Genomic DNA, 15,019 nt, shown 5'->3' with positions numbered 1-15,019 from the left:
AGCTATAAAACACAGAGCCGAGTAGAAAAAAATATGCTTTTTATTTCTTTATGTCTTCTTAATGTAGTTCCTGCAATTTTTCCACCCAAGAAGAAGAATCAAATATATATTGTCATATAGTGCATGGATGGGTTGATATAATTTGCCAATACTTATTACTCGCCATGTATTTTTTGAGTTATAGTGGTATTCCGTGCTAAACATGCTATACTAATGTTTAGCACGTTAGTATTGTTATGTTAGCGTACTTAACTTCCCCTTAATTGATATAAATGCAATGCTAGTTTTTCCATTATGACATTGACATTCTCACATGACAGCTTGCATGTATAAAATAATATATAACACTGTAGACCCCTGCCTATATCTGCAGTTCAGTATGCAAGGATCCACCACTTCCTGCACACAATGATTATAATACTGATGAGGAAGCCTGAACGCAATACAACACTTTAAATGGAACCAAGCACATCTGATGGCCCAGTCAAAGTTCAGACTTGAACTCAACTCACCTCCAGTCTGTAAATGTGCACTGAAAACATCCACAACCAGCAAAATCAACAATCTGGGTAAAAAATACACCATGTTAAATGAACAATGGTGTTGACATGGCAACCGAATGCTGAATAGGGAATACAAAAAATCTTGGTGTTATTATTGGAATGTGTGTACTGTTGGTTTTCCATTCCGACATAATATCTACTATGGATGCAAAATGTATCGGCACTAACGTTGGTATTGGCCGATTTGTCATTTTTTAACATATCAGAATTGGTCCGATAATTAAAAGTGGGCCAATATTATCAACCGATATTTATTTCCATCTTGCTGTTTGTTTCTGGAGGGGGAGTGAAAGAGGTTGGTCATGTGACAGTGGCAGTGATGCAGCAAAGGATTGTGGGGAGTTTAACTGAAGCACAGACGCAGTGGTGAACTCAGCAGGCTGGTCGGTTTTTTTAATGGGTATCAAAAGGGTAGTGAGATATATAAGAATGGTTATCAGCCACAAGAGTAATAATATATCGGATATCAATATCATTCCAAATTTTCATATTGTTGTATTCCTAATCTCTACAGCTATATATTTAACCATTACTTGAAGGTAAAGAGCAACACAAACATGGATGCTTCTTGAATCACCCAATGCCATTAGAAAACATCAAAAATATTAAACCATGTTGGATAAAAGGAGTCTAACCAACTATGACTGGTCTGCTTCATCAGATAAATGACTTCTTTCCTGTTGTCCAGGAATTTCCATATGGGTTCAGTCTGTTGTGCCTCATCCAGGCCTGTAAAAAACTAAACCAGACAGCAGAAACATCAGCTACTCTGCAGACTTTGTTTCCGTCCCTGTATTCACATACAGTGTGACATCACTGGAGTACTTTGTGCTTAGTTCTTCATCGTGTTCTACTGCTGCTCCGTCTTCACTGTGTAGGTCCATCTCACTGAGGGAGTTCCTCCACATCTCCGTCTCTACGTCGTCCTTGTGGTGCCGGACATACCAGCGGATGACATTCCTTCGCCATATCAGACAGGAAATGCAGATGATTAGTGACAAAATACACAAACCACAAGAATTTAGAGACTGCTGCTTTTATCCATTTAAAGTGTTGGAGAAATATTTTCAGAGTAGATTTCACGAAGCTATTCCTGGATTTTAGTTATTCAAGGGCGGCTGTGGTCCCTGATTCCCACCAATACTGGGGGCTCACTAGGGGTAATAACAATTTTAAAAAATGGCTTGTAACTGTGACTGAAAAGAACACACAACATTATTATGTATACAGTCCCTGTGATACGATACAGTGTATAGTATGACTTGTTTGACACAGCTATTAAATCCCTGGCAAAATTTATGAAACTAGTAAAAACAAAGGTTCATCCTTCACCTGTGTTTTATATACAAGAATACACAGAAATGATGTGCAGTTTCCCCTATTTTACCTGTTTTTTTTGTCATTTATTATTTTTTTTCTAAAATCAAGTGTACAAGGACATGCGACAGATGTTCTGATGTTGTATATAAAACCCTAGAACTTAAAGAGGAGAAACTTTCTTTTTCCAGGGACTTTCCAGGACAGTTTATCCAAAGTTTCCTCATGAAGAATTTAAAGCCGCCGAAGCAATCAGGAAGCCGACTCACGATTTGTAACACCACCAAGCCGTCGTTGCACTGAGAAGCAGGAGAACGATGCTGAGACTGATGAGACTGATGTGAGCAGCTGAAAAAAAAACATTTTTATTTTTTAAAAATCTGAACACTTCCTATCCTAAAAACATCTAAATGTGTATTAGAATAAATTTTGAATTATAAATTAGCATTAATACTTGATAAAGTCCACAGTAAAAGAAATGAACGTGTTTATGTCGTTCCTCACCTTTTTTTTGTTCTGTTTTCATGTAAAATGAAATTTGCCAACCTGTGACAGTAAACCCAGTAAAACTGTGAGCAGAATAAGGAATGTTTACCGTCCAGCAGGGGGCGTGTTGAGCCAACGGATGGTTCCAGCCCCGGCTCAGAGGAGACGGAGGAACTTGGGGACTGAGTGGAGGTTGGAAAGCTAAAAGTGACACCAGCGGGCGTGGAGGTGATGAGGCGATGCGGAGAAACGGGAATATGTGAGGACAGGTGTTTGAGAGGGGAGGAAGACGAAGACAAGTCTGTTGTCTTGGTAACAGAGGCTGCAGCTGAAGGCGCCTGCTCGGTGGGCTGAGGTGTAGATGCCTTTCCCACTGCAGGCAGAGTCTGGGTGGATGATCTGGAGGTAGGAGCAGCAGATGACGAGGCTGGGCCCAGAGCTTCCGGTAAGGTGGAGGAGCTGGGAGACTGTGGGCTGGCTGTGGACGGGTCCAGAGTTTGGTTCTGATCTGTAAGCGCTTAAAACAGAGAAAAATACACGTCAACTTCAAATCCTCAGCAACAGGAGTAAATGTTTATCCTTTATGCTCACTGGGCCGGGTCGGACCGGGCCGGTTGGAACCTGAAGCGTTGAAGCAGTACACTGCAAATTTCCTGTCAGGCGGCACATTCCACTGGACTAGCCCCTTCTTTCCTTTTCCACAGTTGTTGTCGGATTTTATCCGTGGGATGACCGCCGTCTTCTCAGCCACCCAGCCATACCTGTTGGGAACAATTAAGGAACACAGAACAAAACTTAAGAAATATTTAGACTGAGACTTACTTTACTGTCAAACACCACCTCTCGCGGTTTCATGTAATTCATTGATCGTCCTACTTGCATGTCTCCAGTCCGTGCCGTACTGCTTCCTCCAGCTGAGCTATTGTTGCTATGGTGACATTCAGAAGTGAACACGCCGCTTGTGCGTCGGTGAAGTTCAAAGTGTAATCTCCTCCGTCAATCAGCAGGAAGATTCCTGTGGGTTTGTCCGTCTGGACCACGACTGAAAATGTTGCAAAATTGATACGTGTCGTTAACATAACAAATGGCAAAACGTGGTATTTCTAACCTTTAAAGGTGTAGATTTTATTATAGTTTGCTTTCGGCCGAGGTTCTCCAACTATTGTAAAGAACCACCAGTGGTGGTTCTGTGGCTTTCTCTGTGACAAAATAAAAAGTACAATAAACACAAAACTAGTACAGAGACCGAAAGATTATATGTTTGAGTACAAAGTCGAGTACTGTGGAGAAAATTCCCAAAACTTGCAGCACAAACTGAAGTATACAACAGAACTAATAGTTGGTAATGACATAAAAGTATAGAAAAATGTTGGTGACTTCTTGTGTTACAGTTTAAAATGTTTAAGTATGGCGCTACTTAGAGTTTTAGATACTATAATGGTATCTAAAGCTTAGAACTCTTGTTTAAATATGGTAATCACTTCCAGATTCAACATGGTGACAAGAAAGTTGCTCATACAGATAATCTGCTGCTGACACACAGGACGTCATCTAGTACTGCTCCACTTGCTTACACACCGGTACAGAGATAAACGTTAAAAGTACATTTTGTTAGGCAAGATGTTCAGTTTAGCACTTCTTTGATTTGATGAAAAGTAATTTCCCACTGCACTTTGAAAGTAATTTCTATCCAGTAAAACTATGTGACATTTCTGACGATCTAAAGTTCTACCTACTGCAACAACTCATGTTTTTAGGTTTTTGGGTTTTATAAGCTCCACATCACAGCCCATTTGTTTCTATTTATCACATTGTATTACTAAGATATCTTCAGCGTACCCCCTAAAAGCCCACAAGTGGTACTAGAACCACAGTGAAAGAGCCATGTGATCTATTAGCATGTATTAGCATGTTTTTTCTCTCTCATTTCTTTAAAAAAAATTAAATCCTCTGAACGCTCTGCACTAAAACATTAAAAATACTTGACTAATAAATATGATTCTGATAACATAAATAGTAATACAAAGTTAATCCTGGTTTTAAGAAAGAAAGTTTAGTTCAGTTAGTTTAGTTTAGTTCATATTTTCTGAATACAAAAGAACAAAATGCCTTAAAATTTTTAATCGTGATACAAAGTAAACTAAAATCATACGTGAAAACAGATGTAACAATTCTGCAGCTGCATTCTCACTTTATACCATAATATAAAATCATTACAAAGTGTAAAAAAATTAAAAAAAAAAAAAATATATTGCAAAAATAAAGCAGATCTCTTACCTTTACTTAGACTGGAGGCAGAAAGCTGCAACATAAAGAGCAGCAGAAAAACGGACGTGAAGCAGAACCGACCCGCCATGTTTCTCTGTGTGAGGTGAATGTGAAGGAGCATCCAGAACCAACGAGGGCCGAAGGAAACAGGAAGCGTGAGGTCAGCTCTGCCTGCTGGCCTTTCAGACACAAACAGCAAACATCCACATGACATTCGGTCGGATTCAGATGTTTTGCTCGTCTGATTGCAGATAGATGACAAACACGGCATATGAAGTACCGTGTTTGGGATCATAGAGGAAGTCCAGGAAACATTAAAGTGGGATGACAGGAAGTGTTGAGAACTCCAATAGAAATAAATCAGAGAACATAAACCTCTGCTATTAAAAGAAAAGATCAGCACCTGAGTCACTGAACTGATGATTTTTCTGTAAAAAACAAAACAAAAAAACTAAGTGAAGGAATAGTTTCACTCTGTTGGGTGTGTAGTTCAGTGGTATAAATATTTCCTGCTTTGCCAGCATTTACAGCAGAATTGTTGGCTCTATCAGTGGAGTAGGAAGAGCTGCTTCCTGTTCAACGTTGGTGTTTTTTTTGTTGTTGTTCTACAGATTAAAATAGTTTAATGTCACCTCAGTGAAATTTTTTTTTAAAAAGAAAAAAGTCCTAAAATTCCATAATAGGCATCATATTACGACACATACAGATCATAACACAATATTACGATTATTACAAGAATAATCGTAATATTGTGGGAATAAAGCTGAAACAGTATGAAAATAAAGTCATATTTTGAGACTAAAATTGCAACATTACAAGAATAAAGTCAAAGTATTACAAGAACAGCTGTGATGTTATGAGAATAAAGTCGAATTAATACAAGAATAAAGTCGTAATGTTTCAAGAACAAAATTGTAACATTTTGAGAATAAGGTCGTAATATTACAACTTTACTGAGAATAGTAACAAAGAAGAGAACATAATCCTCTGTAATGTAAAGTCAGAATATTACAACTTTATTCATGTAATGTTTTGAGTTTGTTCCTGTAATTTTATTTTATTTTTTTCAGGCCCCAATTGTAGTTAACAGATCAAACGCATAGAAAACCAAATTAACAGTCAACCCTAATTTCTGTTATTTTATACCGTTCTGCTCATCATTTGACTCTCGTTTATTTAAACCATCCCAGAACATTTTCCACCTTTTTAATGAGACGTAAATCCTGTAGCATTAATCTGAAGAACAAACTAGTGTGTTAGAAAAGTGTAAAAAATAAATGAAAAGGCTGTAAAACTCTGGTATGAACCGACGTCAACACAGGGAGGTAAACCTGTCCTCCCTTCAGTTGTAGCTGTGATCACGTTACCTGATTAATACTGAATGACAGTTGGTGATGGGATACTCCCCGTGAACCGGACACCAGACTGAGACGTTCATTCAGTGAGTCGTCCCAAACGGCCCCGCTCTTCTCTTCGGGCTTCATTGCTACGATCAACAACAGCAGGCCTTCCGGTGGAGCTACAGCTACCTGGTACCAACATGTCCATTAGAGCCAAATCCCATACGGACCTACAGACAGTTGGCAAGTCCTCGACGGAGGACGGCTTTCACAAATCTCTCTCCATGAGCAGCAGCGGTGTTAACAGAGGCGGGCACTTTGGGTACGGGGTGACAGAAGAGGTCAAAGTTCTCCCCAGGGGACCCAGGAGGCCAATTCGGGCGGTGAGGCCGGTCAGCGCCGTCGGCTCCGGCGGATCCTTCCTACAGATTAATCACCTGCAGGGGGAACTGGTTCGGAAGAGGAAGGTAAGGACGGTACAGAGGGATCTACTGGACAAGGTCATGACTGACCGCAGAACGGTGTCATGAAGCATGGCCTTTATAGACCATTTGAAAAATTAACAAATGACTGTGGAGCTCATCACAAAACAGAGAGGAGAGATTTTCTTTCCTCTCTGACAGGAAACCGTCCGACAGGAAGCACCTTGCAAACGCTTTCTCCAACTCACTGTCTCACAACTTAGTCAGTGATAAAAGGTTTGAGGAATGATTCTTTTGTTGATAGGTTGTTAAACTGTGTATGAATGTGGCTACTACACTGTTCCTAATGGAAAGCCCTAGAGGCAAAAAAAAAAAAAGTAGCAAACATGGATTTGTGGATTTACTTTGCAACACTTTGCAAAATCATTTTCATTTTTCTCATTTTAAGGTTATTAGAGTACATATGGTGGATCAGCACAAAGTCGGGCATAACTTGGGCAATGTTTATTTCTTGTGAAAATGCTGTAAGCTGAATATTACTGATGAAAATGACAGAATATTTTGAAGTCGACTGCAGAAAAACTGCAGAAACGTAAGAAATAGGCAGAAGCAGCGGGAGAAAAAAATCAAAAGCCTGCAAAACGTGTGGAGAAAAACAGTTGAAGAGGAGTGAAAACTTTCAGTCAGAGCTCAGATCCCAGCTAAGGAGTGTCAGAGGTTGGTGCAGAACAGATTGATGCTTACGAAGCCAAACCGTAAGGTCATAAGAGTCTATAAGCTAAAATGCTAAAGCTAGATGAGGTAAGGCTAAGGTAACATACTCCATCAAAAAACAATGTCAGAGCTAAAATTAGCTAGAAGTTAAAGCTAGCTAAAATATTAATGATCGCATGTGGTCATTAGTATTTTATGACTTACAGTTAGTGATGCTGTAGGCCATCAGTAACATGTTGACTTACAGTAACACTCAATGTGAAAACCGCACATTAAAGCTAAAATTAACTAAAAGCTAATGCTAGCTAAAACACTAATGATAGCATGTAGGCTAGAATGTTGCCCTAAGGTAACATTCTCCATTCAATATGCAAAACCACACGTAAAAGCTAAAATGTGTTAATTTGTAAACATTTTCAAAAGCCAGGTATTATTTTACCTCCTCTTCACAATTTAGTTCTGCCCAAATTAAATGTTTTTGAAATTTGTGGTTGTAATATGATGACATATAAAAAGATTTAAGGGGCTAAACCTTTTTGTTTTATTTTCTTTTTCTTGTTTTTTCAAAACTCTGTATATCATCCAAGCTTCTGAGAGATGACACGAAATAAACTCATCATAACCTTAGAGTCTGCAGACCATATGAACACCCAGCCTTCAGCTGAAATGCACTTTAGATTAATTATGGGTTCAAATTAGCCAAAAAGAAGAAAAAAAGGAGCAACACATAAATCATTCCACTTGATTAGTATAAGCAGTAAGAACATTAATGTTCTTTGATTTGTCGGGATGGGGAGATATCAAAAATAAGCTTCCAAAGCGCTGACGTGTATTAATTTACTAGGATAACACAATTAATCATTTTCATTCAGCAGGCCATCATGTTTCCAAAACAAACTGCAGCTTTCCCTCCTCATCGATGTACACTCCTCAGGAATGCGAGGACCTGAAGAGAGAAAACAAGTTCCTGTCAAACGAGATCCACATGGAGCGGATCATGATGCGCACGGAGAACGAGCTGACGATGAGGAACCTCCGCAACATGAACCAGGAGCTGCAGGTGCAAGTGAAGGAGGTGAGTTTAGAACAGCACAGAACCCAGCAGCTCCTTCAGAGAGAGGTTCAAATAAATTTCAGGTTGCCTATTTAAAACACACCCGTCAGCACACGCCCAACTGTCTTTTAAGCTGAAGCAGAAGTTGCATCACAGCCAGCAGAGGGCGACATTTTGCTCCCGAGCGGCAGAGGAGGCGCAGGAGTCCCGGGGCGAGGCTGAGAGGAGCAGGGCCTCCGCTGAGGCTCGGGCCCTCGGTTGTCAGCGCGACAAGGAGACGGCTGAGGCGGACCAGAGGCGGCTGAGCGAAGAGCTGCAGCTGCTCAAGAAGCAGGTCAACTCATGTTCACCTCACATTCACACCGCAACAAAAACCTGCAACAAAAACTGATTAATTTACATAAGACTCCATGTAGAGTCCAAGTTTAAATTGTATTTGCCCTTCAAAGGGTACAACTCTCAAGCATAAATTAAACTTTGACTTTGTAATTTACATGTTCTATAATGCCCTTTGATATTGTATTGATGTTTATTTTTTGCTCTCTACTGTCTGCATTTTATTTTATCCTTGCATGTTTATTCTATAGTTTTAGGGGGTCCAGGAAGGCTTGATAGGTCTCTTTTTTATTTTATTTTATTTTTTTAGTATCTTTGTCTGATATTAAAATACGTTTGACCATCTAAAAAATTAAGGAGTGTCAAAAAAAGAAGAAATGTCCAAAGTTATTTCTGAATATTATAGACAAAGTCTCAAGTTTGCTGATAAGGTTTAAAAGATTTACCCGTCCACCGTCTCTCCTCACTCAAAACAAAACACAGCCAACTCAACTCAAACAAGTCAAACATCAAGCGTCAGCTGTTTATGTCAAAAGGCCAGAACTGCTGTAGCTTTCCATCAGTGCTTCTCCATCTCTCTGTAGTCACAAGTTACGTCCGTACAACAACCACACACTGAAAAAAAAAAAAAAAAAAACACTACACAAGTAAATGAAACTGAATGGATTGTGAGCTGCTGTGCCTGTTCTGACTTCAGCCTTTGGTTTTCGCAGCTCGCCGATCTGCAGCTCACACTGGCGCAAACGGAGAAGAGCTACTTTGAGGCCAAGTTGAAGCTGGAGCGGCTTTCTGGGGAGAAACAGAGTCTGCTGCAGGAGAACAAGAGGCTGGGGGCAGAGAGGGATGAGCTGCGACTCAAGCTGAGGCAAATCACACAGGAGAACGTCCAGATTAAAGAAAGGTACACCGGCGATGGCTGACTGGCTGTTTTAGCACCTCATCTCCACCAAAACTGAATGTAACTGTCCAAAATACTGTTGTTGAACCTCAGCCAAGCAAACATTTTTCGAGTTTTCAACAGATTTTTAGCACCATCTTTCTTCCCATCAACTCTGACTAGCTCATCTGTTGGAAAAAAGCTTCCATGTTTCACCTTGGGAATGGTGTGTTCAAGGTGATGTGGCGTGGGCCTGAACTTACTTTAGACATTATGGTAGTTTCTGTGATTAAGGCTCTCCTTGACCACTAGCTGAAACAGATCACCAATCAGTTGAGGCCAATTAATTATATTGGATCTTATTTTGGGGTATCTTAAAGAATACAATGGTCCTACAGTGCCAACCACTTCAACAGTTCACCTAGCACAACTACAAATATAAAAACACAACGACTAACCAAATGGAAGAGGTAGGTCACAGTGGGGAAACCTGACACATTGCTGATTGGACGATTCCACTTTTGGGTGTAGAACCGGAAGTTGTTCTGGCTTTAGTGCATTTGTTGATATCCACTGCTACATAAGAATATTTTGAGTCAGGACAAACTACGAAGTAAAAGAGTTTGGTTCTTTTTCATAGTTTGGCCAATATGTCTCCTCGCCACCAGCTAAACAAAGAAGAGAGCAAATGCCAGAATGACAGTCCTAAAGTCAAAAGTAATGTCATCCAATCAGCAATGTGTCAGGTTTCCCACTGGAAGCTCCTTCTTCCATTTTGTTAACATCATCGTGTTTTGTAATTTGTAGTTGTACTTAGTTGATGATGCTGATTTTTTCAATATGTTGTGTTTTTAAATCTGTAGTTGTGTTTAGTGAGTTGTTGAACTGGTTTGCACTTTGGGGCCACGACTAAAGAGGGCTGATTATGCATGCCCTGGATTTTTATTCGCCATAAATTTGGAACTCATTTTCATTTCTGGTAACAATTTTACTATATTCGAGTTACCAGTTTCCTTTGACCTTTGCCCCTAAACGCTCAGTGGAACATTTGGGGGAGGGGAGGTGCAGAAATGAAGATGTAAGTCAGAATTTCCTTGGACGTCCAGGAGACTTCAAAAGGCTTCATAATTGCACAATCAGTACAGACTGGTTTGAAATTTAGAATTTCACCAAGGTGACAAATTTGTTTGAAATTTGGTGTTTTGACAGGCATGGAGTTGGTCTCTGTGAGCTTCCATAACTCTGGAGAGAGTTATAGGAGAAAATACCAGAATCCAGATGAGGACAGTAAGATTTATTGTATCTGATTGGATAATGTGGAAGGGATGTGTTTTTAGGCCTTATACCTCAGTTCTTCTGTGTTTTTTATACAAAATGAGACATGAAATGAGATAATTATGATGATAAAACACTGTCAAGTGTCCTATGATTTCATAGATTCCTACACTTGAAAAGGAGGACTTGAAGAGGCTTCAGGAATTCACTCAATCTTTTTTATTTTCACCAATGAGTGAGAACCAATGAACTGGTGAAAAACCTACAAAATATTTTAACATACATTTTAGACATTTGGTTCAAAATTAATAATTTATTTTAATGACTAATTCCATTTTTAACCTTAAACATACATTTCTTTTACGATTTTAACCATAAATTCAAGTATTAAATTATTAAATTCCATGTCTGGTTGAATCAAACAAACCCAAACATTTTAGAATTACATTTTTTTTCTTTTTCTTAGGACAGAAGTTTTTGCATTAAATATCTTAACATACATTAATGGAACCAAACTGTAAAAACTAGCAGTGCAAACTATTACTTCAATAAATTCTGCATTTCTTTTCTCAAATCTGAAACTACAGTCAAATTACATTCAATTGAGCCCAGTTAATGGCCTACTGGTAGTCCTTCTAAGTCCTTTCCCATGAAGTGCTGCTTTGGAGGCTATGCTTGCCTTTCTTTCACCTGCAGAGAAGTGCTGTAGAGTGGCACACTAATGTGTGTGTGTGTGTGTGTGTGTGTGTGTGTGTGTATGTGTGTGTATATGTGTGTGTGTGTGTGTGTGTGTATGCGTGCGTGTGTGCGTGTGTGTGTGTGTGTGTGTGTGTGTGTGTGTGTGTCTGCGCACAAATGTCTATTCATGCACCCACATCTGAACTAATGAGCAGATCTGCGCAACAAACACTACTTGCTTCCTTTGACAGTTTGAAAACTGACTGGCAGTTTGAAGATGTTCAGTGAAGCCCTGTATGTATTTACTGTGTAGAAAGAAACTGCAACTTCAAAGGTTGAACGTTCCTCTGGTGATCTGGTTATCCTCCCCTCTGCTGCTGTTCAAGTAGTGCCAATGCCTCACATCATTCACATACCTATACTCTGGATGTTTAACAAATTACATCCAAATAACATACTGGCGCAGTTGGTAGAGCTGTTGCCTTGCAGCAAGAAGGTTCTGGGTTCGATTCCCAGCCCCGGTCTTTCTGCATGGAGTTTGCATGTTCTCCCTGTGCATGCGTAGGTTTTCTCCAGGTACTCTGGTTTCCTCCAGCAGTCCAAAAACATGACTATCAGGTTAATTGGCCTCTCCAAATTGCCCCTAGGTGTGAGTGTGTGTCTGCATGGTTGTTTGTCTCTGTGTTGCCCTGCGACAGACTGGCGACCTGTCCAGGGTGACCCCGCCTCTCGACTGGAACGTTAGCTGGAGATAGGCACCAGCAACCCTCCCGACCCCACTGAGGGACAAGGGTGAAAAGGAAATGGATGGATAACATACTCCCCCTGGTGGCTAAACGTTGCCAGTGAGCGTTTGTTAGCTCCATCGAGGCTAACCTGAAAATGGAAACAAAAATACTTGGGGTGTGTTGGGATGTTATTTCATGTATTCTGCTTGCAGTGAGATGACTTTGAGACGTAAAGCGACGGCGGCGGAGGAGGAGAAGCAAAGAGCCAACCAGGCTCAGCGAGAGGCCGAGGATGAGAGGCGTCAGGCCAACAAAGAGAGGCAGGAGAAAACGGCGGAGTGCCTCAGCTGGAGGGAGAAGCACCACGAGTTAGCTAACATCCTCCAAGCTCACGAGGATCTGAAAGCTCAGAGGCGGAGCAAAGCTGTAAGGACTTCACGTTCAGAGACCTTGAACTTTGTCACCTTGGTGAAGTTACCACCACAAACCTCAGTGTGTTTTACGCGACAAAGCAACTTCATGTGGCTGTGGGTTGCCGTTTTTAAAGTTTTTTTTTTCGCTTTGAAAGTTACACATTCTGAAATTAGCAGCAATTATTTAGTCTGTCGTCCTACAGGAAAAAAATGCAGATATTTTTTTTCAAAGTCATATTTTCACAAATGTTATACACTCATTTATAACTGCAAACAAAACATTTGCTTTGTAGGAAAAACTTTAGTTTGAAAGATATTTCCTTAGCAAGCTAAATATTTAGCTTCTAACAAGCTAACAGGCTAAATAATTATTTAGTAAGCTAATTTTAGTTTAGTTTATAGCTCTGAGGGAAATATTTAGGTTTAAGGGAAATATTTAGTTCCAAGCTATTGTTCTGAACTTTAAAGCTAAATATTTAGCTTTAAATGAGTTTTAGGTGAAAATTTTAGCTGTATGCTAAAACTTTATGTGATATTAATGAATTGGTGATAAGTTTAATTAAGCTAATTTAATGGGCAATTCTGGAATAAACACTGGTAAGCTGTGTTAGGGTTCATAACCAGGGTAGAGCTAGAAATTAAAGAGTTTAAATTGAGGGAGATGTTAGTGTCCAAGTTAAAGTTAAGTGAGAAGCTGTGGCAAGAATGGAACATTCATGTCCTCATTTATTTTTAATTGAATATGACTTAAGTTTATTATTTAAAGAAGAATGGAAAAAATACTACTGACTTGGAGATGTGCAGATAAGGTAGAAATCAACCGCAGTTCAGCATAAAGTGATTCCATAAAGTAGTGACTCATGGCAGCTGAATATAAATCTAATTTGTGTTTCCAACACAGTGTCAGGCCAACATCAAGAGCTACTTCCTGTGTATGACTGAGAGCAATCAGCGGGTAAAAATCCTGAAAAATCCAGATGGAACGCCAAGGAATTTCACAGTAAGCATATTCTCCTAAAGTCAGTTCAACTACACAACAGAAATAAAAATGCACATTGACATCACTTCTGTGAATTCTGCACAGGAAGGAGATCCTGTATATATCAGCACACCGGACGACGGATCTGAAGAGCCTGAGAGAAGTTCATCCAGGTAGAGTCGTTCTCAGTCTGACAACTCTGTCCAGATCAATTACTGATTTGAAAAAAAAATTATTCCTGCTAGGGATGCACCGATCCACTTTTTTTTTAACTTCCAGTACCGATACAGATAACTGAGGATCAAACTGGCTGTTCTGAGGCTAAAGCAAATAGTCACTTTTAGAAGTACAGAAAAAAACCGATTCTGTAGAGAATCACCATTCATAGTCTTGGTAACTCTGAATGTATTCAAAATGCTCAAAAATCAACTGTAGTCTGTTTAATTGTTTTTGTAAAATAATATTTTGAATAATTATTTTATTTAAGTGAAAAACCAGGCAGCTAAGCTAACTTATTACCAGTGATTTAAGTTACAGATTTTTATGCACAAGCCTGTATTTGTCTAAATATAAACTCATAGAATTTGGAGCTTTGTAAAATAGTTTTACATAAGTTTTGGATTTGTTTACACTGTCTTTTCCTCTTGTGACTCCCATAATTTAAACAGAATCTCTAGAACGTTTGAATAGAAAAATTGGTCTCTGAATTAAAAATGCTTTCTGAATAAAATCAAATTGCTTGACACTGAAAAATTGGGATCTGTAGTCGCTTCAGGTGCTGAATGTTCTGAGCAAATAAATGTGGTCCATAAAAGCTATATCTTTAAGCATTTTTTCAATGTGTATGGTAAATATTTATATTTGTTAAAAAAAAATTGCTAACTATTAATCCAACAGTCACAAAATCAGAGGTCGACTGCTGGTGTTGTGCAACCTGTGGCCACCAGGGGGCGACAGACACACCAGCTACAACCCTCTGAAGGTGGTCTGATCTGATGACACGTTGCAGCTAAAAGAGGTAAAAACTTTTTATCGTCCTCCTGCAGGACCATGCTGAGGGTCTCAGCCCCACACATGGGGAGGAACCCAGGCCCCAGTCACTTCGACGAACTGCCCGCCTTCGATGGGGAGCGCCCCGGCTCGGCTCCCTCACGCCGGGGCAGAAAGGTGGTGGAGTACTTCTGGATCCCTACAGACCAGGAATGAAGAACGGCTCTATTCCAGGAAACCATCCGTGTTTCAGCCCAACATGTGAGCTGTTTCACTATGGAGAGCCATTTCATTCAAAAGTAAATGAATACTGTTAGTAAATAGTCCATTAATATACATTTTTTATTTTTGAAGCTTTTGAACGTTCTAAATTAAAGTAAAATTATAGTAGTATAAGAAATAATAAACAAGTAGGTAGAGGTATAAACTTACTAAAGCCCATCGCTTCTCCAGCAGCATCACTATTATGATCTCTTCACATTCACAAGTACTGCAGCAATATAAGTTCATTCTACGTTCAGGTTTCAGATTAATGCACATTCAATCATGTGCTTACAACATTCCAGTAGTTAAGCATAT

The 15,019-nt window shown here is 39.5% G+C and overlaps 2 protein-coding genes across 2 annotated transcripts; one reads left to right on the top strand and one right to left on the bottom strand.

Annotated features, from left to right (window-relative positions):
* Positions 1-930: 930 nt before the first annotated feature.
* lyve1b (lymphatic vessel endothelial hyaluronic receptor 1b) lies at positions 931-5,037 on the bottom strand. Its single transcript, XM_014970013.2, has 6 exons — positions 4,644-5,037; positions 3,243-3,408; positions 2,958-3,127; positions 2,476-2,883; positions 2,150-2,228; positions 931-1,523 (listed from the first exon to the last, which is right to left on the bottom strand). Exons 1-6 carry the CDS (start codon positions 4,927-4,929, stop codon positions 1,328-1,330), a joined length of 1,305 nt encoding a protein of 434 aa, XP_014825499.2. The 5' UTR covers positions 4,930-5,037; the 3' UTR covers positions 931-1,327.
* Positions 5,038-6,174: 1,137 nt separating this feature from the next.
* Positions 6,175-14,771, top strand: LOC106905288 (uncharacterized). The gene is made up of 8 exons (XM_014970011.2): positions 6,175-6,441; positions 8,045-8,185; positions 8,298-8,498; positions 9,214-9,401; positions 12,271-12,484; positions 13,373-13,471; positions 13,556-13,623; positions 14,497-14,771. The coding sequence occupies exons 1-8, from the start codon at positions 6,175-6,177 to the stop codon at positions 14,654-14,656; spliced, it is 1,338 nt and encodes a 445-aa protein (XP_014825497.2). The 3' UTR covers positions 14,657-14,771.
* The last annotated feature ends 248 nt before the right edge of the window (positions 14,772-15,019 follow it).

This window comes from Poecilia mexicana, unplaced genomic scaffold (genome assembly GCF_051168715.1).
Source record: "Poecilia mexicana isolate PSO_F unplaced genomic scaffold, ASM5116871v1 scaffold_6, whole genome shotgun sequence".
Classification (NCBI taxonomy): Eukaryota; Metazoa; Chordata; class Actinopteri; order Cyprinodontiformes; family Poeciliidae; genus Poecilia; species Poecilia mexicana.
This window is presented reverse-complemented; position numbering and strand designations above follow the sequence as displayed.

What these genes read in the sequence shown, in the direction of transcription:
- lyve1b (XM_014970013.2), bottom strand. Translation starts at nt 4,929, where the DNA reads ATGATCCCAAACACGGTACTTCATATGCCGTGTTTGTCATCTATCTGC. An exon ending in TGCCTCCAGTCTAAGTAAAG is followed by an intron (nt 3,409 to 4,643) that starts GTAAGAGATCTG and finishes CAACATTTTCAG; the next exon opens with TCGTGGTCCAGACGGACAAA. An exon ending in CACGGACTGGAGACATGCAA is followed by an intron (nt 3,128 to 3,242) that starts GTAGGACGATCA and finishes TGTTCCCAACAG; the next exon opens with GTATGGCTGGGTGGCTGAGA.
- LOC106905288 (XM_014970011.2), top strand. Translation starts at nt 6,175, where the DNA reads ATGTCCATTAGAGCCAAATCCCATACGGACCTACAGACAGTTGGCAAG. An exon ending in AACTGGTTCGGAAGAGGAAG is followed by an intron (nt 6,442 to 8,044) that starts GTAAGGACGGTA and finishes TACACTCCTCAG; the next exon opens with GAATGCGAGGACCTGAAGAG. An exon ending in CCTGAGAGAAGTTCATCCAG is followed by an intron (nt 13,624 to 14,496) that starts GTAGAGTCGTTC and finishes GTCCTCCTGCAG; the next exon opens with GACCATGCTGAGGGTCTCAG.